This window comes from Microplitis demolitor, chromosome 8, assembly GCF_026212275.2.
Source record: "Microplitis demolitor isolate Queensland-Clemson2020A chromosome 8, iyMicDemo2.1a, whole genome shotgun sequence".
NCBI classification, from domain to species: domain Eukaryota; kingdom Metazoa; phylum Arthropoda; class Insecta; order Hymenoptera; family Braconidae; genus Microplitis; species Microplitis demolitor.
Genome location: NC_068552.1, coordinates 12,561,091 through 12,584,666, shown reverse-complemented (window position 1 = coordinate 12,584,666; position 23,576 = coordinate 12,561,091). Strand labels below are relative to the sequence as shown.

The 23,576-nt window shown below is 31.0% G+C and overlaps 1 protein-coding gene across 2 annotated transcripts; it reads left to right on the top strand.

Moving 5' to 3' along the window:
• The first annotated feature begins 393 nt into the window (after positions 1-393).
• Positions 394-21,991, top strand: LOC103573948 (myosin-I heavy chain). 2 transcript variants are annotated; one of them, XM_014443618.2, is made up of 10 exons: positions 414-431; positions 681-805; positions 5,477-5,583; positions 8,734-8,796; positions 12,936-14,907; positions 14,995-15,247; positions 15,369-15,404; positions 15,674-19,199; positions 19,278-19,727; positions 19,810-21,991. In XM_014443618.2, the coding sequence occupies exons 2-10, from the start codon at positions 781-783 to the stop codon at positions 20,014-20,016; spliced, it is 6,639 nt and encodes a 2,212-aa protein (XP_014299104.1). In that variant the 5' UTR covers positions 414-431; positions 681-780; the 3' UTR covers positions 20,017-21,991. The 2 variants fall into 2 exon arrangements, with proteins under 2 accessions (XP_014299105.1, XP_014299104.1); XM_014443619.2 differs by lacking the exon at positions 15,369-15,404 and having other exon boundaries at positions 394-805.
• Positions 21,992-23,576: the final 1,585 nt, after the last annotated feature.

Here is a 23,576-nt window from a genome sequence, read left to right as displayed (position 1 = left end):
AAAAAATTTGTAGCTGCCTTACATGAGTTTGTGTTACTTGCGATAATTTTTTTTTTTAATATATATTATATATATTATTAGGCCTCGGGTAATCCCATATCCGGCCACTTAGTCAAATTCAATTTTCAAATCACTAAAATTCCAAAATTCGCGATAAACTTTTTGTCTAGATGATAGTGCCACCTGTATTCGATAATAGTTTTTTAATAAAAAAACATTCTCTGTCGGTAAAAGCAAAAACCATGTGAGGAAACTGGTGGTGGTGGTGGGCAAATAATAACAACAATGGTGGGGTGATTGTTCCGGTAATAGAAGCAGTGGAAGTTGGTGGTGCAGAGGTAGGGGAGAAGTAGCAGCAGCAGTAGTCGTATACAGGACACAAAACGCCTTGAGCGTCAGTCGCAGTCAGTCGGGTGGCAACTGTCAAGCATGTGGGTTGTCTTTAATTCTTTTCGCTGTTTATACGCGATATTTACTACCCTTTAATATTTAAACACCCACTGTTATTTCTTATTTATTTATTTTTTTTTAAATTAAATTATATTCATTAACAGTAATTGATTATTGAATAATAATAATAATAATTATAATAATAACAATAAAAATTATTTATATTTATTTATTATTGTAATAATTTTTGGTGTAAAACATGTGAATTGTGTGATTGATCTGATCTAAAGGAGTTTATTGTCAGTCAAGTGCGATCGCTAAAACTTACCCCAAGTGCCAAACGGGGGTTGGGATATATACATGCTCCGAAACGTTGATCACTAACGCGCCATGGTTGCCAAGCATTTTACACAGGGTAAGTTCATTATTTAACATCCTCACTTTGATAAGATATATATTTAAATTACAAATAATTTATATTTTAATTAAACATCATTTATCTGCAGAAAAAAAATTCTTTTAATCAACTTTATTCTATACATTTATTCATTGTATAAATAATGAAATGTATTGTTAATAAAATTTTTGTTTTTCCGATAATGATAAATAATTATGAAAAAAACAAATGGGATGTCAAGTTTTTTTTTATATATACATTACTATCAGTAGAAATTTATGTATTATATTTCTTGATAGTTTGATCCCATCGGGGTGGAGTTTCAGCAACATTTTAAACGTGATTACATACATATATGTAGTATGTATGTATATATATACCATAGGATAAGAACGTTAAGTGTTCATATACATGGTAAAGGGTTATTTGCGCAGCAATATACTCATGGTAAATCCCAATATTATTTGATTACTTACAAACACAGCAATGTGTATAAAGTTTATTAACTATAGTAAACAATAATGAACTTCAGGAAGTCAGTTTCATTAATGAAGGCATATACATACTCGATTTTATAATTAATTGTAAATAAATTAGTCTGGTAATTTTTTTTTATAGACTAGACTTTGTATCTATTAGTGGAGGATGTCTGTCTATATATAAAGATATATATTTCTGATGAATCCTAACGTGCCTCTAATGGCGTTGACCTTTTAGAAGAGCAGACAAGAGGAGCAGAGTGCGAGTAGTGAGCGTGCCCAGACTTTGGCAAGTCGAAGGACGTTTTTTCGAGGATCCTCTCGAGTTAAAATAAGAAAGGGAGAGACAACTCAACTGTTCGCAGTTTTTTTTCTTTTATTTTTTACCTGCATTACGGTTCAATAATCTATTCTAGCTGTACGCAAGAAATAATTAATCTGCAACACTAGACGAAAGGATCCTTCATATTATTTTATTATTTATTGCTATGTCATGAAAAAGTGTTGATACCATTTTTAGGAGTCTTAGCCGTAATGAACTAGGATTTTTTTTTTTTTTTTTCATAAACGTGACATGCATGCTGAAATATTTATTGTACCATAATATATATATTTTTTTATTTTTACATATACATTTATCAATCTTACGCGAATTAATCTCAACTGTAATATATCAAAGTGTTTTAGTTTTTGATAAGCGCAAGATTATTTTCAGTTCAAACTTTTTTTTATCAAGTGGTTTATTATGATAAAAAGTCCCTATATATTTTCACACAGCTTATTTTTTATCGTTTTTCAAAATACACATGTGTGCAGTTTAATATAGTACGGTACATACTACTAATACTGCTACGAGTGTATTAAGTTGAATTTCATGCTTGACCTGTTATAATTTTTTGACAAAAAAGGGCGTTGATAAAAAAAATGTGTCAATGGGTCTCATATTTTTTTTTCGCCTTTGATCTATAAAAGAGTCCACAGTTATATTTAAAAAAAGATTTTTGTTTTAAACGACATTCAATAACCTTGAGTTTTGCTTCAACTAAGGGTGTATAACGATAGTATAGTTTATATTTATAAATACATATACAATATATATGTTCATGTTATCGTTTTCGATTAATTTTACGGTGATAATGTGGTCTTTCTACTTCACACTTTTTTCCTGCTCTTCTCTTTCTCCACCACATGTAAACCGAGTGAAGCACAAAGACCACAACAGAAAAACGTTTGACAGGAAGTTATTAAGTCGGAATTTCAAGTTCCTTAAATGTCGACAATATTTGCAGTGACAAGACTATTAATCATATAATAATAATAACAAAAACATCAACATCAAGTAACCTTGACTTAAATGACTTTTATATCACAAAGAAAAGTATCTTTTGTCGTTTAAAACTAATGACAGTGTTATCATGCACTTGAAAATATTTTTTAATATTACTACAAATATTTATAATCATTCAAAAATATATAAAATAAATGTGAGAAGGTATTTGACCTCGATTTTATATAATATTAAAGATGCGCGAGATCTGAGTCATCATTCAGCATCCTGGGCTTCCCTGGAATGTACTTTTCAGTTTCTATATGTGATATGAGTCACCAGATACATACACAGAGAATGAATTTGAACCGAGTATAGTGTCCGATATCAGGTCCTCCCTACTAACGAATATATACAACACCTTACACAAGAGCACTTTCATCAATATGATATATTCCTTCAAAGAATTTTATTTTTATATATCCTGATACAAATAATCTTTTAATGTTTCAATGACTCAGTGTAAATTTTTTAAAAATTTTTTATGTATGATTCAAAATTGAACTTTCACTAAATTTTTCCGTTAATTATTATTGTTTCCTGTAATTAGATAAAAAATTATTCACATTACATTATAACAATTTAGATAACGTTAATCATTACTGATATTATTAATAGCTTAAAGATTATTATTAGCTAAGTATAGAGAGCACGTGGCTACTGTGTATAAGTGTGAAATTTATCGTTACATTAGATTCTTGTCTATTCTAGTCATTACATTCACGTACGTGTATCTTTACTTTCATAAAAAGAAGAATTAAAAAAAAAAAAAAATGAAAAATAGGGGGTGAGGCCACACGTCGTGTGGTTTGCCCTGAAGGGTTGCGGGAACTCATTGCAGCAACTTTTATTCTGACATACGGGCGATTGTGTTGCATTTTCTATTCTTTTCAAGACACTAGAATATGTACATCATATACTACTTGATACTATTCTCGTATAGACAGTAGCTAGTACAGCTTCCAGCTTATCACAGCATCTCAAACACTCTCATATGTCATATAAATGCCACTAATGCTGCGAATTATTAAACATAAACTGCATTGCGGCGGATTTAATACGCTCTCAAGGTTCATCAAATAAACTCGGTTTTATTCATTTCCCATATAATCAACTTACGTTAGAATTTAACTGATAATTATATTTTTGATCTTGATAAATTTTTAAACAAAAATATAATTATAATAGTAATAAAATAGTAATTTTTGATTTTTTTATAAAAATGAATCAATTTTAGGGATGCATTAATATAAAATCATATATATCTAGTTTGCTTTATTCGTTATGTTTGTATTTTTACGGTGGCCTATGCTACTAGAAAAGTTTGACAGATGGTCATCCAATGAGCTGTATAAGTTTGAGATAGATTTTCTTTTTTAAATTCTGTATACCTGCGTTCCCTTTTTGGTTACGACACCTGAACATGCTAGGTCAGAGCTAGAACGCTAGAAATTTTACCCAAATCTCCATATAATACAATAAAGTATTATATATGTATGTTAAGCGTATAGAATAATAACGATTTGATAGAACATGCTTAGGCTCTTTTCAAGAAAACAAGTGTACGCTAGACTCACTAAAAATCATGATTTAAAAAAAAATATTTACTTCTTTGTAAGATATAATATTTTGGAAAGGAAATGATACAAAAAGGTTTAACATGTGTCATCTGTATATACTATCAGCTATTTTTATCTCCGTATTTTTATTCACTTCCCTAAGCCTTCAACGAAAATGTATACCACTATACATATGTATATATTTTTTCAAAGAAAATATATAAAAATTTTTAGTTTTGTTTAATGGCAACAGGAATGAAAATAATAAAATAAAAATTAATTGTCATAGACATACGATATTTGGTGATTAATTATGAAGTGATATAAAGAAAATTTTTAATTAGAGATTTTTACACTTGAATAAGCTTCGTAATTTATTTGCGATATTAATCTGTCGCTCCAAGCAATTGCTTTGTCAATTTTCCAATTCTCAAACCACATCTGTCGGTCCTTTACTTTAAAATCTTTTGTCCCCGTCGTTCCTTCTTCAATTTCTAATTCTTTTTTTTTCTTCACTCGCTTTTTCTTTTATATTCTACCAGACTGAATTTATCAATAACAAATAGTAGTCTCGAATATATTATTTGATGTTAAAAATGCGGGTGTATACATTATATAAATAATTTCAAATAAAAAAATAAAAATAAAATAAAAATCCGAATTTTTAAGGACGAATAAAAATAAGTAACGTACGTGAATAAAAAGTAGTAAGTCCCCAAGTTTTATGCAAAGTTTGCAGTGTCATGAAGTCATGATGGTAAAGAATTTCATTCTTTGAATAACGTAACCGTGAGAAACGGATAAGCTATAAAAAATTATTCGTGGGAAGTTCGTTAGTATTCGTATGTAATCCAGTTCGTGATCATGAAAGTAAGAGCAACAAAAAAAAGTAATTTGAATAAAGTACTCAAAAGCACAAATAAAAAACAAAATTTCATTATTGTTATTATTGTATATACTCCCTTGAATCCCGTTATAATTGTTTGGCTTTAAAATATACTTTATAACAGTACCAAGTGGTAGATAATTAGGATAAGAGTCTTACCCGAAAATAAATCGCGAAAAATTTTAAGGAAACCCCGTACGTCCTTGAAATTGAAGCAGCTGTCAAGCGAACGCAGGTGCATATTGAGACTTTTTAGTCGCACCTGCTTACTACAAAATCTTTTATTATATTTTTTTATTTCGTCAACAATAATTGCCGTATCCTCATCACAATGACACTTTGTCTGATGATCAGCAATACATATTTTTTAACCAACATATATATATATATATATATATATATATATCAGCATCGTTTTAATTTTTATTATTATTACAGGCTCTAGCCCAGAGGTAGGAGTACCGGACATGACAGTAATCAGCGACATTGATGAAAGTGGTATCAACCGAAACCTCCAAGTTCGGTATAAAAGAGACCAAATTTATGTATCCTTTGATAATTATACCATTTCATTTTATTTATTCATCAATCAATTACTCTGTTTTTTGGTTTATTTATCTTTGCAGCTGTATGTATTTACTTACCAGAAAAATTGCGCCGTAAAAAAAAAAGAAATTAAAAAAAAAAAAACATAAGAAAATCGGTAACTGAACTTACCCAGAAGTATATCTTTTTTTTTTTTTTTAATTTTTTTTTTTTTTTTTTTTTTGTGCAGAATAATTAAATAAACAAACAAAGCAAAATAGTAAAAACAAGTAGATAATGGTAGGAATAGAATGGTAACTATACCACCGACCACGAAACGGTATGAATTATATACAGTATAGGGGTGGGGCACCATCTCTCCCGGGGTTGGCGTGGGTTACCATGGCGACAATCCCCGTAGTCAGCTGGTTGAACTACCCTGGAGGTTAGCTCATTCATCTTGAGATCGAAAACATTGCGAACTAGGCTGGTTGCTCAAGTAAAAGTGACTGACTGAAAAGATACGACTTAGATAATAACAGTAATAAAGCTTTAAAGATTTCACTCTTCGTCGTCTTTCTATCGAGGATTATTGAATTTACGGTAATAATATGACGAAAATTGAATCCTCAGCATAAGATTTAGGCAAGTCTTTGAATCATGAAGAATGAAGAACATCATATTATGACATATATATGTGTCAAGGAAAAGGTTCAGTGATAGGGACAATTTAGTTTGCTTGCCTCATCAACTTCCTGGTCGCGATTACTTCATTTAGCACAATCAACGATAGCAATTGAAGCCTTTGAAGATTCTTTTCTATTGTTTCAATTAATTGATTTTTATTTTTACAGTTTTAATGACTTAAACTTTTATCTACATGTTCTTAAGAACATTTATTCTATAATTATCTAATTAAGTTATTGGATTACATCTGTTGATTTAAATAGTTAATTAGCTTCATTAATTTAGAAAATTGATTGTAAACTACTGAGAGTGGAAATTCTTAATTTTAATATTCTACGTTTAAGAAGAAAAAAAAAAGAAGTGAAAACATTTTCCGAGTAGAGATTTTAAAACACAAGTGTCTACATGAGTGACTTCAATAAATGCTGTCTTATGTAAAGTAGAATCTTTAAAAAACGAAGTCAAGTCCCTTCAAAATGAAGAGCATAAACTAAAAAATAGCATTAAACCCCTAACAACTTTTGAATAAAAAAAAAAAAAATTCAAAATGTTTTAAAAAAAAATAGAACATTCGCTTGCGTTTACTAGTATTTATTAAATATAAAATTTACAGTCCTGCTAAAAATTTTTTTTTTGTTTGTACCGAGATTATGTAATCTACAACGAGGTTTACACTATACGACCATGAGAAACTTCCGCCGTACATATTAGAGTCATTTATTATTTTAAACGATTTTACTTTCATTATTGAAGTATAGTTTTTATTTTAACTTGTTCTTTGTGTCTGTGTAGAATAATTCAATATCATATTTAAAACATATTTATCGTGAGAATGGAATAAAAGAGTAGACGATAAAGGATATTACAAGAATCTACGATAGCTAAACTGATTATTGCCAATATTCAATTATCCTCGTTATTCTCTTCTATTTCTCGCGGAAATTTCGAGATAACTGGATGGTTTAATATCTCCGGCAATGACATTATATCGCAATGTAATCTAATTCGACATCCAAACCAGCACAGATTATTTTTTAGCACACCAAAAATCAAGAGCAAAATTAAAATAAAACTAGAGTGTATAGATTAGAAGCAGATGAGGTTGGATGTCAACTAAAGCGAGCTAAATAGTAAGTGGGACAAGCTGTAGAGCGTTGAGGTGGACAATCCGGGACACTTTAAACCTCGTCGTCGCAAATGAGGGGTGGACTCTCATGCTCTCATTGAGCCCTCTTGCAGTTGAGTGAACGAGCAGGACAGAGATGGATATAAGAGACTAAGTCATGAGGCAAAAGCGCTCTTATCCAGCTTCAATTAGCTTCGTCGAAGAATCATGAGGCTCGAGAGTAACCTTTTAGCTACAATCCAAGTAGGAAAGAGGGTCGACATACTCCCGGAAGATTTCACAATAACTGTTTGAGAATCATATTCTCTCTGTTTGCGTGTTTGCAAAACTGTCTATGTGCGGAAATTAGACCATCCCTAGAGTATACATAAGAGTGTGCAAAAGAAACTTACATAAAAGATGGTAGTAAGTAAAATAGGTCAATACCAAGTATGTGGGTATCTGATGAAAATTGAAACTCTCCAAACGGCGTCTAAGAGTAAACAAAACTATCAGTTTGTTGTCCTAAGTGATTTTATGGCTGGGTTGATTTATCGATTAACGATTGATTGGATATTTAGAGACGCATATGTACGATAACAATTTTTTTTTTTTTCTGTTAGATCAAGTATGAAATCTCAAAGACTTGACATTAAATAAAGAAGACTTTTTAACACAAAGATATATATGAATGATATGAAAAGATGGATTAAGTATCAAATAATATTTTGGGCGGCGAATGGCCCGCCAGCATTTGGCAAACCCTCTTTTTTTTAGTATATATGTATATTCACGAAACAAACGACAGTTCCCCCGACAATCAATCCGCAGCGATGACGGTTATGGGTATATTACCCCCTTGGTACAATACACCAGTGACTCATCGTCCGGGCTGGGGTTGGCCCAGGGTGGTGAGTGAGTGACGTCACGCGTAACGAAACGACTACAAGACTATGATGACGACGACTACATACATATATATGCGTATATACATCCACATAAATAGTAAAACGTGGTATATTATTATGCAAGGGATAGAGAGTAAATGCGCAATTCTTACTAACAGGGTGTCCTGATACAAAACTTCCCCTATTGCGAGTAATGAAGAGAAAAAAATATTTCGTTTTGTCGTTTACAGCACAGTTTTTTATACTTGATTAAAGATATAGTATGAGTAGCATATGGAAATTTTTACTATTCAAAAATCTTTATATAAAACCATTTGAAAAAAACATATATATATTCTTTTTTTTTTTATCGTCAATATATTTTATTGTATTTAAATGATATGCTATTAGATATAGATTGATGATGTAAGTGATTTTAATATTTTATTGGTAATTGATTGATTCCTTGACTCAAATTTATCAATATACAGACATACACGGGTTCTATTCTTGTCGCAGTGAATCCATATAAAGAAGTCGACTATTATACGATGGTAAGAAATTTTATTTATTTTTTTTAAATTTATTGTTTTCTACGTCAGTTATTATTAATAGATATTATATGTTGATTATTATTTATTTTATGTTGCAATGTTACTTAAATAAATTTATTATAAATATCCGAGAATGATTGATGTCGGTACTAAAAGTTTGATAAAGTTAAGAAGGGAACCGGTTATATGACCGCCTGCAACGAACGGAAGTACCTACGTAGAATAGATAATTATTAACACACAGGGCGCGTGGCACACGTCGTGTTTTCTTTATTATATGAAGAGTTTAACACATGACTGGGCAACAAATGACTTATAGATTCTATTGGATATCTATGCCATACTTGTCTATTGATTGCATCGACTTTATCATTGCAACAATGACTACAACTACTTGAAAAATTATAAATATACCAGTTTACTGACTTTCTATTTCGTCATATTTGAAACATTATTATTGTTATTATTATTAATGAATTTATTGCACCTTCGTAACAAAGAATTTCAATGAACTGTAATAAATTATATACTTAAAATTTTTTAAATTAAAGAAAAATGAGAAAGTTATGAAATTCTATCAGTGATTGGATCGATAAATAGGTACAATAGGAAATAAAAGAATGAACGTGGAAACTATATAAAAGAGAAAAGATGAAAAGAGGAAAAAGAAAAAGAGCATCAAGCAAGTAGTAGCAGTTGTATGTTATATATATATATATATATATATATATATATATATATATATATATATATATATATATATATATATATATACAGGACGCTTTTATCGTGAAACTGCGTTTGCCATAAAAACAGGAAACAGGAAATGACGATGAGCTTTCGAGACGATACAGCAGTATAGCTTAGTGATCGCTTTGACGAAGCTTTCTAGGTCGAAAAATCTAAAGTTTTCAAATATGAATGCCTGGTACTTTTTCTTCTGTATATTATACGTGTGATGCAGAAAGATAAAGTCATTTTTTTTATGCAAGTAGTATTCATACTCATGGGAAAAAGTATCAGTATTAAGTTTTATAATACATCCTAGAAGATTTCAGTATTTTATATCCGCTCGGCAAGTGGGTCTTTTCCAACGAGAATCAAAGAAATATTAACCTGCACGGGAAAACTCTTGGATTTATTTTGAATGTTATTTCTATTCAGTCATTTTTTATTTTACCTTAACTTTTCTTATAATATACATATATTTATATATGCATTTATATTCATCTTTTTTCATATATTGCATTCATAAAATCAAAGATTACTCTGTTCAGACTTTACATTTTATCTTCACCTTGAATATTTACAATTTTATAAGAAATTCATCGACTTTCTGGTTACTAGTTGTATTGATTGAACTTTAAAAGATTCTAAAATTACAACAACAGATTATTTTAAGCTGTTAATTGATTTCTATAAATACTGATCCATTTAAATCTTAAAAACAACTTCTGTTTTTAATCTCATGTCACGTGCTATGCATCCGTCAAGACTATCGGCGTGTTTCCGCTGTATATTGCGTGCTCACATAACGTAATCATGAGAGCGAATGAACGAGCAAGGGCGAGGCAACGACATTCGAGGGTTGCAACAAACGTGCACTTTTGCTTTGAACCTTGGTAAGAATAAAAATTATTTAAAATGAGAAAATGAAAGAGAGAAGGTGTATAACAACATCTCGATGTAAACAGAGATGTTGACGAACTCTGTTTCTTGACACACAAATAATCTAAATGTTTTTCGTCTAAAAGTGAGAAGAAGAAAAAAAGAAGAGATGTTACATTAAGAGAAGAAGTGTTACTCCAAGATTTCACCCTCAGGGTCGTTTTAAAAGAGGATCAAAGGACGCCGTAAAGAATCTTAACTTCAAACAAACCGTGTCAGAGAGATAATGAATATCTGCACTGTTTATTTATTTAATATTGTATTTTTTTTTTCAACACTAAAGGGAATGAAAAATTAAAAGTTAGCCTCGCCTTTAATAAAATAACATTATAAAGTGATTGTAATATGTGTTCGAAGGAAATAAAAATAAATGAACTGTGAGATTTTATCAAGTTAAGTAATCATAAATTAATTTATTTTAGACGACTCATATAGAACAAGATGCGTCATAGAGATGCGAAGAGGTCAAGAGTCATGGTATCATCGAAGAAAAAGGGCAGTACGCAGAGCGGTGCACGCCCCTGCGTATTGATCCAGTCGAAGCACACATTAGATTCGGAGTCCCAACGTAGAAGCCAGCTCATTCGAACTGAAGCTTTCGCTTCATCCTTTATTTTCATTTAGCAGGAAGCTATTTTTCATATATACATATATACAAAAATACATAAGTGAATACATATATGTATGCATGTATATATGTATTCACATATGAATTTTTTTAAGCTTGTGGTTTCAATTAGTTAAATCCCAAGAGATATCCTCTGGCTAGATCGACGGAATCTCCACCACATCCTGACGTACATACTTCCTTTTTTATCACGATGAAACTGATGTAGAGGATGATATTAGTGATTTTGCGCACTTGTGGAACTTGCCACACCTTTATATTTTCGCCTCGACCCAGACCTTCATCAAGCTTCCAAGAATACATCAGCAGCTTCCCCTGGGACACTAACCCAAATGTGTTTATTCATATATAAAGACTTTTTTCTACTCTCATTTCGTACCAAATTTAAAAGTTTATACTAAACCAAAGAAGTAATTATGACAGTCTCCAAGAAGAACTCTTATCATCCAACGTTATCTCATCTATCCCTCTTTTTTATTTTTTAAGAGATCGCAAAATCTGGCATACAACTAACGACACTGTTGTGTAATCATACGTTTATAATCTTTTCATCCCCGACTATATGTTCTGCGAGGTAAATACTCTTCTGGATGTAGAGAGAATCTCTTATACATAGATGAATGACGAATAACAACGAGAATGACCTAGTAAAGAAGTGAGGCATTCTTGACTTCCCTAAGCCTTTCACAAGTACCACCACTCGCTTTTTCATGCGCTTAGACGACAATCTGTGGTGTTGCAAATCAGTCATTGGCCGCTTCAATCTCCCTATATGCGTTTTATAATGTAGTAAAGTACAAGTAAATCTACTCAACCATCATCTTGTGCTTTAATCACGATGATACTTGGTTGGGAGCACTGACGTGAATGAGGACGAGCCTCAGCTATTATCAGTATCATCGTAATTTTATATCAATTCTCTTTTATTTTTTCCCTCATTCCACTGCAATGATACTGCGATGTAACAATAACGGATGTTAAGATATTTTCATTGTCTCATTTTTTATCATAGAGAAATACACAGTTTATTAATCGCTGTGATAAATTTATTGAGGCTAACAGCTAAAGTGTCAGGAGTCAGGAGACACTTTATAGTTTAGTTCAATTTAGAACAACTGAATTGAGAACGCAAGTAAATGAAGAGAATCAGTGAGCAATTAAAAAAAAAAAAATACTTAAGCTTTATATGAGGGAAATGAAAATATCTCGGTCATGTTAAAACTGGAGAGTGTTGCCACGCCGACTGTGGTTGTCGTTGATGACGCAAAGGGTCGTTAATCTAAAGGTCACACCCTCAAGTTTTCAAAAGAAAAAAACTAGACTACGAATAAAAATGACTGGTGTAAGCTGCCACTAGTCTGTAATCGATGTAAAAAATTTTAAGAGTAAAGATATTATATATTCTGTTAGTTTAATTCAATCAACAAAAACAAAAATTGTCTGACGTTAAAACGGGTTACACTACTTTATATTTGACACTAAACCTATGAAAGTTATAGGGTTACACATTACTCTTGTATATATTAATGTATATGTATATGTATATATATCCTTTGGGAAATGATAGGTTTCCGGTGAAAATGGTTTATACCACGCAAGATATTGAATGACTACGATTAATCGGGTTAGTAAGGTCTCAAACGAGACCTTGATAAGGGGAAGGGTACTCAGTACTTGACACTTCCTTTTATATGAGCAACCGAGATAGGGAGAGCAAAGAAGGGTTGTTGTTCATTTACTCTTTGACATTTCAAAACCTCTTTTTTACAATTAAAATTATTTAATTTTTTATTACCACTTAAATGTAAAATTTTCAATTAACTATTGTAATTTAAATTTCTAGGATTATGTGAATCGTTATCATGGTCAAAAAATGGGTGCTTTGGAGCCGCATGTATTTGCACTTGCTGAGGCGGCTTATCGTTCACTAGAAGACAACGAGTGCAATCAATCGTGTGTAATATCGGGTGAAAGTGGAGCTGGAAAGACTGAAACAACAAAATTTATTTTACAATATTTATGTTCTGTAACAAGTAATGTTGATACTTGGGTTGAACAACAAATTCTTGAAGCAAATACTATTTTAGAAGCATTTGGTAATGCTAAAACAGTAAGAAATGACAACAGTTCAAGATTTGGTAAATTTATGCAAGTATGTTTTGATAATAAATGGATGATTAAAGGATGTATTATTCAAGACTATTTACTTGAACAGTCACGTATTACATTTCAAAGTCCTGGTGAACGCAACTATCACGTGTTTTATCAGTTAGTTGAGGGTGGAACACGAGACAAAGAATTTGCTGAACAATACAAGCTTGTACCAGCAAGCTGTTACAAATATTTAAATCAGTCTGGCTGTATTAAGATAGACGGTATATCGGATGGTAAAAAATTAGACGCATTAAGACTAGCATTTAATGTTCTTCAAGTACCAGGTGAAATGTGTGAAGGTATTTACAGGGTACTATCGGCAATACTGTGGCTGGGTAATTTGAACTTTGAAGATGTTGATGGAGAAAGATGTGAATTAACAACAGAGGATCTTGAAATTGTTGGCAAGGTGGCGCCATTATTAGGCCTACAAATAGAAGATCTTACTCGAGTTGTTTTAGTGAGACAGATCAATGTGCGAGGTAACATCACTGAGATACCACTTAAAGTACAAGAAGCACGAGAAAACAGACATGCAATGGCTAAAGCTCTTTACTCAAGAACTTTTGCTTGGTTAATAAATCACATTAACAATTGCACAAATCCAGGACAAGATAGTTCAAGATTTTTGGGTGTTCTTGATATTTTTGGATTTGAAAATTTTGCTGTTAATAGTTTTGAACAACTTTGTATTAATTATACCAATGAGAAACTTCATAAATTTTTTAATCACTATGTCTTCGCTATTGAACAAGAACTTTATCGTCAAGAAGAAATTCAATATTCTCATATTACGTTTACAGATAATACTTTGTGTTTAGAATTAATTGAAAAACCACCACGATGTGTACTTAAATTATTAACAGAACAATGTCATATGCCAAAAGGTTCTGATTTAGCTTACTTAACAAATTTACACGCTGAGTTTGATACTCACCCGTGTTATGTTAAAGGCGATGATCGTCGTAAATGGGAAACAGAATTTGGTGTTAAACATTACGCTGGTTGTGTTACTTATACAGTTGAAGGTTTCGTTGATAAAAATCGAGATGTACAGCAGGATGTATTTTTTGATTTTATGTCACGCAGTACAAACGAATTCGTGCAGGAAATAACAGTGTACCAAGACTTGTTGGGCTGTACGGTTGCTCGAGCGGCCGGATATTCAGCTACAATGTCACGTGGTACAACTAAAGGAAAACCAACACTTTGTGATTCTTTTCGACATCAATTACAAGCTCTTGTTGACGTATTACAAGCTACAACCCCTTGGTATGCCAGGTGTATTAAACCAAATATGAACAAAAGTGCAAATCATTATGATGAAAAATTGGTACTTGATCAGTTAAAGTATTTGGGTATGCTGGATATTATTAGAATACGTAAAGAAGGTTTTCCTGTACACATGCCTTTTCATGATTTTGTTGCGAGATATCGGTGTCTTGTGAAAGGACGTACAATGTTGCCAAGAGATGACAAAGAAGCCACAAGGTGTTTGATAAAGGCTCAAGGAATACCCGAGACTGAATGGCAACTTGGTAGAACTAAAGTTTTTTTGAGAAATTATGTGCACGAACCACTAGAAGATACTCGTAATAAAATGGTGACATGGAATGCTATTGTTATACAAAAAATTTGGCGAGGTTACACTGTACGAAAAGGTAAATAATATTTTTATTGTTATACTTTTATTAATTCTAGAGTTTTATTGTTATTATTATTTTTTTTTTTTTTTTTTACTACAATAGAGTATCGACGTGTAAGAGAAGCAGCACTGAAAGTCCAACATGCTTATCGTGGATGGAAACTCCGGATAATGTTTATAAGAAAGCGAAGAGCAGCAATTGTAATTCAATCTCATTTACGAGGAGTATTTGCACGAGAAGTAGCAACAGCTTTACGTGAAATGCGACGAGTAGACGAAGAAATGAGAAAACGGGAACGAATGGAAGAAGAGCGAAGACTGATGGAGGATAAGAAAGCTCTTGAGGACAGTCAAAGGTATTGAATTTTTTTATTTTTATCTATAAAATATTCTTTTGTAAATTTAAAATTATCAGATAAACGTAAAGTTAAGTTAGGTAGAAAAAGACTTAACGGTCGTTTCATTTGGGCTTTATAGCGCACAGTACAATGGTATTGCTGGGATGGAAGCTGGGTAAGTCCGCGAAAAAAAAAAAATTGAAAATTAAAGCTTCTGTATTGTATTTATTTAATGACAGATAATAATAAAATATAAATATATTTATAATTGACATTGAATGTTTATCACAATGAAGCTTTTTGTTTTTTTTGTTATACGTATTCGAGCATGATTTAATGCGTGCTTTTATTTTCTGGCAATAATAATTATTTAAAATAAAAGTTAATCTAAAAAAAAAAATGTATATATATATTGATTAATTTTTTATTAATTTATTTTTACAGAAAAGCACAAGAAGAAATAGCTGCATTGTCTCAAATGGCTGAGCAATTAAACTCAAAGATGGCAACGACAGAATTACAGTCCGTTGATCTAGATAATCTTTTTTCATTTTTATCTGATGTTCAGTCGACTAAGAGTAATCAAATAATCGAAGAAATTGGCGAGAGAATGGACGAATTAGTTGAGGATTTAGATGCTGAACTAGAAAGTGTGATACAAATGGAGATGGAAATGATCGCTAAATCAGAGTCAAAGATGTCTAATTTAAATTCACCAGATGACAAACATAATGGAACACCTAGTGCAGGAAAACTAGGACATCCAAGCTTACCAGAACCAACAGAACCACCTCCTCCACCACCACTTCCACATACGACTAACGGTGACTCGTCATCAGAAACTGGAGAACCAATTTACGAATCAGTGTTACCGAGAGATGAAAATGAATCAACTAGTCCTATTATTATAAACGGTAATGCTAATCCTCTAGTTAATGGTGATAGTTGTGGATCACCCCCACCGGTTCCAGCGAGCAAAATTATAAAGGAACCATCAATTGGTAGTCCACCGTCTCGACCGGAATCTAGAAATTCAAGTAATCATCCACATCAAAATCATCACCATCACCAGTTGACACCACAACAGAGTCACGATCAATTATCACAAGTGACGCAAGTCCCGCCAATTTCGCAAACTCAACAACCCGTTGAACGTGAGCAGCGCCGGAAATTCCGAGTTGAAAGAAAACTAATGGAGCTTGAAGAAAAAAAAGAACCAGTAGAAACTGAAGTAACGTATCATGATATTGTTGAGTTTGCTCAGAATTACTTCAATAGTCATGAACGTTCACCAGAAGGTACAATTATGGCGACTTTGACTAGAAAATCAAGGGGTAAAAGCATTGAATTTGTACCCAAATATGAAATGGTGACTTACTACAAAGGATCCAGTATTCCTAATTCTCATATCCACATGTATGATCCTGACAATGTCAATCTCGCATGCTCAATCTTTCGAGACCTCTGCAAATATCTTCGAGGTGAAATGAAATTAGAACAAGAGATTACGACTATTCAAACAATAATTGGCCATGGTATAGAACGAGAAGAACTTCGTGATGAAATATTAGTTCAATGCATGCGTCAAGCCACAAATAATCCCAACGCAGAGTGGTCTGAACGTGTATGGCTGTTGCTCTGTTTAGCTATAGTTGCATTTCAACCAAGTAAACTTTTGTACAAATATTTTGTTTCCTTTTTAAAGAAAAATCTTGCACTCGAAGGTAAACTCAGACAATATGTCCAATGGTGCGTAGACAATTGCAAGAATACAAAGGTCTCTTGTCGGCAGTATCCGCCATCAACAGTTGAAATTGCAGCAATGAGACGACTTGGTACAATTGTTTGTAGATTTTTCTTTCTTGATGGTAGAACTAAAGCTATCGATGTTCATCCCACAGACACTGCAGCTGATGCAGCAGCAAAACTTGCCGAAAAGCTGGGTCTTAGATCTCTCGAGGGTTGGGCAATTTACCAAAGCCGGCCAGATGGCGAGGAACACGTTCGTGCTCATGATTATCTTTATGACGTGATTGCAGCTTGGGAAATGAAACAATGTAAGCTCAACACATCTCAATCTTCATTCTCGACACTTAGAAGAGGCAGTAATCAAACTCTCGGTAGTGGTGACAATCGTTTTGTCTTTAAACGTCGATTGTTCCGTAATACTCGAGAATTATCTCAAGATCCAGTTGAAGTAAATATGTTATATGCTCAAGCAGTTTATAACGTCGTTAAATGTGACGATTTTCCAGTTTCTGAAAAAGTCGCACTTCAACTTGCTGGTCTTCAAGCTCAAGTTGCTCTCGGAGATCCTAAAGACAACGATCGTCTTGATTATTACAGTGAGGTAGACAGTTTCTTACCTTACCGTATCAGTCGTGCTCGTGGTGATGATGTCTGGGTACCAATTATTGCCCAAGCTCACAAACAATATGGTGCAGGTCGTTCTGAACTTACTGCTAAAGTTTTATATCTCTCATGTGTAATGCAGTATCCTCTTTATGGTACTACCATGTACAATGTTACTTACAGAGGATACTGGTCCTATGGTAATCAATTAATTCTTGGCATAAATTGTGATGGTCTTATGTTAATAAAACCCGAAGATAAATTTGTCCTTGCGGAATATCGTTATCAAGATGTCGAAAGTATTATGCTTGATCCAAGTGATTCTTTTATAACTTTATCATTACTAAGACACAATCCAGACAGTTCTCACAAATGTTTTGTCTTTGAAACACCACAAAAAAATGAAATTGGTAGTTTAATTGTAAGCTACTGTCCTGCACTTGCAGGATGGATTACTGAAAATGAAGCGCCAGCCAAAAAAGTTAAAGGTATGACAAATGAAGATCGAATAAGACTTTACCATAACTTAGTTAATTGTCGTCGAACTCTAGTCGATTCAGATATATTGAGAAAGCCTCAAGATACTGGTGGTGGTTTTATTCGTAATACATTACGTCGTTTATCAAAACACCGAATTGAAAAATTACGTCAAGAGCATGGAAGTAATACAGATCATGGTGAAACATATAAAGGATTTCCTCACGTTTATTGGGCATTTAGTAGACAAACAATACCACAGAGCTTAACTAAATTACCAGACTCTGAAGAACAAATATCTTTGAATGTCTTCCAATTGATTTTAACTTACGCCGGACTTGGACAAAACGGTGATACCGTTCGTAGTGTTGAAGATGAACATGTTAACCTTATTCAAACAGTTATGGAACGTTGTATGAGAAAAGAAAGTCTTTTAGGTGAAATGTATCTTCAATTAATAAAACAAACAACAGATCATCCAGATCCAAATAGTCGCGTTAATTTAAGACATTGGGCTCTATTGTCTCTTGCTTGTTCAGTTATTTTACCACCGCAAAAAATAATACGAAAATATTTAATCGCTCATTTAAAACGATGTGCAAGTGATTACGTAACTGAGGAAGGTAAATATGCAAGATTTGCTGAAAAATGTTTGTACAAAACTCAAGGAACTAGAAGAAGACAGTGGCCACCGAGTCGTGAAGAAATAATGTGTACTATTAATCGAAGACCAATTTATGCTCGTTTTCACTTTATGGATGGCCAATATCATGCTGTTGAATTTCATCCATCAGCTACTGCCCGTGATGTCATGGAAATAATTAAAGCTAAAATAGGACTTCATGAATCTGCTTTAGGATATGCTATTTATGAAGTTCTTGGAGTAACAGAACGAGCTCTAGTTCCTGAAGAAAAATTGGCTGATGTCATGTCAAAATGGGAGCGATATAGAACAGCAAGTGCTAATCAACAAGGACAACAAGTACCAAGGAAACATGGACATCATTTGTTCCTTTTCAAAAAACATTTGTTCCTTGATCAGTACATGAATCTCGATGATCCTGTAGAAAAAGAATTACTATACCATCAAGTTTTACATGATCTTCGTGCTGACAGATATCCAATTACTGAAATGGAAGCTGTAAGCTTATTTATTATAAGTTATTAATTATTAAATTAATATAATTTAATAATAAATTATTATTTTTTAATGTTACAGATAATGTTTACTGCCTTACAAGCACAAGTAGAACTGGGTGACTGTCAGGATATTCCAAATCATCCGGATTTACGTACCATAGCTAATCACTGCCTACCATCACGAATAGTGCCGAATGTTTCTATGGAAGCAGTCATACAACATCATCAATCATTACGTGGTATGACACCATTTGAAGCTAAAAAATCGTTCTTAAATCTTATACAATCTTGGCCACTTCATAAAGCAACAGTATTTGATGTAATGCAATCATTCACGTCAAATTGGCCTAGAGTTTTGTGGTTGGCCGTTGATCAACAAGGTCTTCATTTATTGGAGCATCGATCTAGGAATGCTTTGTGTACTTACGAGTACAACAGCATTTTAAGTTACAGTCCAGCACTTAATTGTCTTATGATTATTACCGGAACAGATAAGAAACAAAGTAAAGTAATTTTAACTACGTCACAGGTAATAATAATAATTCTTTGTTTTTTTTCTATTGAATTACTAGACTATAAGATTAATATTATGACAATTATTATTATTATAGGCTTTCCAAATTGCTAATTTAATACGTGAGTACATGGAAGTATTACAAATACCTCCAGAAGTTCCAAAGAGAGAATCAACAATGAATCAGCAAATAAATCAGCATCAGCCACCGGTGATGAATGTGACAGCATCAAGTGGGCGTAAATCTCGACCAGCCTCGATGTTGCACAGAGGTGCTCCAATAATTCATTCTCAAGCTAGTTAAATATAAGGTTACTAGTATCTGTGTGCTCTTGTCCAACTGAAAAATTCATAAGATATAAAAAAAAAAAATTAGTTTTTAGTTTGGACAATTGACAATTTTACCAACGAGGCCTATTTAATAACGGTGACTGTAGGGCGATTTAATTTAGATACTTTTTTCTTCCAATATTTATTATAAGTATAGCGTATTATTAAATTTATATAATATATAAATTAACGTTCATAAAAAAATGGTTAGCCGCGCGTTCAGGCCAACGGTACTGCGTTACATCGCACAAATATTATTATTAAAAAACTGCCATACAATTTTACTATCTTATAAAAAAAGGAAACAACATGGAACCAAAGCAAACTTTTTTTTTTATATGTACAATTATTATTATTATGATTATTTAAGTAATTTATAGGATACTGAGTGCTCTTTGTCAAGTAATTATTTTTACCAACATTAATTATACGTTGCTTTATATATAATTATAATAAATATATTAATTGTTGACTGTGACTTTTGTCTTGTCCAATTAAACGTTTTAATTAATCTACGTCATTGTACCATATCAATAAACTTTAGTATAAACAAATGAAAAATATTGAGCAAGTATTAAATTTCGACTTTAACAATTGAATCATAACAATATTAATTGCAAACAGAATTAATCCAGTCATCCTAAATAAAAATAAAAACTGAATAAATAAATAAATAAGAAGTAAATAATATTTGTAGTGGTATTGTCTAGAACGCTAGATTAATTATTATGTACAGCTTTTATTATGTCGCCTCTTTATAAGCGACTTGCGGTGTTATTATTCACGATTGTGTAGCTTCAAAATGAATATATTTATTCAAATCGTTGCAATTATAATAGAGAATTATAATGTGCGAGTTGTGAAAAAATATTTATTATTATTATTATTATTATTTTAGGACGGTCGCGGATTATTATAAATGCCTGTCAATTAATTAATTTATTTAAAATAAGTTGCTACGAGTAGCCCACAAAAATAACTTTATTAAATAATTAATTATTTTGATTTTAAATATTTGAATGACTATCAAATGAATTTATTATGACTTGATTTATAATAATAATAATAATAATAATAAGAAAAAAAAATATCTTTAAAAACTTTAAGTGATTATTAAAAAAAAGGACCATGGTTTCTTAAAAAATTTAAACAATTAATTGAAAATAAATTACAAATTTTTTTTACTGCTTTAAATGAATTTAGCGCTGAAAAATGATAAAGATAAAAATAAACAATTAGATAGATCTTGCAATTTGTTATTTATTTATTTAGTGCAAGACAATCTTTGGGCATACGTTAAATTTGATAAAATGAAACGACTGTAATTTTATTTTTATTAAAGTCGTTTAGGTTGTGAGAGATGAGCGTTGACTTGTCATCTGCCGTGTATACCTTAAGCCAGGTTGTGGAATGCCTCGCGATTACGTCCAGAGTATAATTATAAATTAATTAATTAAAGACTAAATTTATAAATTTATAATTTTAAGTTTACGTCCAAAGAGAGTATGTACATAAAGTTAAATTTTAGTTTTTTTAATATGTATCCATAGATGCACAATTACTATTATTTCAAGTAATTATTTTATCTGAACTGTCACTTTAATTAAATTAGTTTTCATATTTTAAATTAATTTTGTATTTTTTTTTTTAATTTGACTTGAAAAAAAAAAAATAATAAAATGTTTGGTCGATTCGACGAGTGCAGAGACAGACTGTGATCAGCATTTGAGTGTTATATTTAGTCTTCATTAGAGACAATAGACACAATTGATAAGTGAGATATATGTTTATGATATGAATGAATTGTATGAATTTAATTAATATAATTAAGATTATATTATATATATAATTAATAATTAAACATTTAAATATTTATTAAATAAATAAGAAAGTGCGTATAAATTTAATCTATAAATTGTTTGCGATTAGTTATTAGCTAGCTTATTGGTTGGCGATGTTATTAATTATATATATTAAAAAAATACTAAATTAAATAATCTGTATATATATGTATACATTTATTATTAAAACATACATTAAATATATAAATATATATGCTCGAGAATATGAGTTTAAATAATTTACTAAAGATTAAATAAAATAATAATTATTATTAATAAACACGCTCATAATGTATATCGTACACATTATGCATTTACAATTATATAAATATTTAAATAAATATTAACTAGTATTTTTATTTGATTTCATTATTTTACAATTTTTTTATTTTATATAGACTTCATTTAACGATTTATTACTAATACTCACAGACCTATCGACTGCCGTAATGCAGAAATGTATCAACAAGTATTTGTGTTGTTATAATTATAAAAAAATACTTGGCTTTTCATTACGGACATTCTCGGACACTGCCCCCAACTTTTTGAAAATATTCAATGACCTTGAACCGTCAACAGTATTAAAATTTTATTAATTAATTTCAAGAAAATTAAAGCATTAATTGAAAAAAAAACGCAGTTACAATTTCGCCGAGATATAGATTTTTTAAAAAATTACTCACAGTTGTTATCAATTGAGAGTTAAACGAAATTTGGTAAATAAATTTTAGCCTAAAATATTTGGCATTCCAAATTATAATATTGACATGACAATTTAACTGAAATTTATTTTCCAAATTGTTTAAATCCTAATTAATATCAAATGTAAATAAATTTTTTGAAAATCTATGTCTTGCCGGAATTGTAACTGCATTACCTTTTTTTCCATTAATTCTTTGAGTTTTTTTGATTAACTACCCTGATTCAGAAAAATTTATTTAAAATGATTTGAAACAATTCGAGATGATTTAAAAAAATTTGAATCGACTAATAATGCTAAGTGTATATCTATAAATTTATAGATATATACTAACATATGGATCAATTTATTTTCCTTAATCAGAGTATCAAGTTTTAATACGGCCATTAAAATTTAAAGTAATTTAAAGAATATTTCAAAAAAGTAGGGGGGGGGGGTGTCTGAAAATGGCCTTAATAAATCGACAATTTTTTTTTTTAATTATTAGTTTCAGGTTAGATTTATTTCTAATAAATTTTATTAATCTAAATTAATAATAAATAATTATATTAATATAAAAAATATATATATCTTTAATTAATTAAATTTATGAAATCAGTAAAAAATATCACCAGGTAAGTCTAGTTTTCTGAGAAATTTATTACTCGAGAATTTATTATTTTAAAAACCAAAATAAATTCTTGGGCGGGTAAATATTTATACTTTCTAATATTTCTTTGTCTGCTTAGTGTATTATGACAATTTATATGATAAATAATAACTGTAGGTATCAATTTTTCTACTATAGACCTTTTTCTTTTACTTTCAAAAACTATTAAATTCTTTCTATAGGATTTAAATTCAAAATAAATTAAATTCATAATATTGAAAGTAGCAGACATTAAAATTTTTTTTTTATTTTCAAACAAATAAGTTAAAATTTATCTTTGCTTATAATAAAATATTTCCTGCAAGATCTTTAATTCTAATAATAGTAATTATTTTTTAATGTCA

Coding starts and splice junctions, on each gene's coding strand:
- LOC103573948 (XM_014443618.2), top strand. CDS start 781: ATGGTTGCCAAGCATTTTACACAGG. Junction 15,405..15,673: donor ATTGCTGGGATGGAAGCTGG/GTAAGTCCGCGA, acceptor TTATTTTTACAG/AAAAGCACAAGAAGAAATAG. Junction 19,200..19,277: donor CAATTACTGAAATGGAAGCT/GTAAGCTTATTT, acceptor TTAATGTTACAG/ATAATGTTTACTGCCTTACA.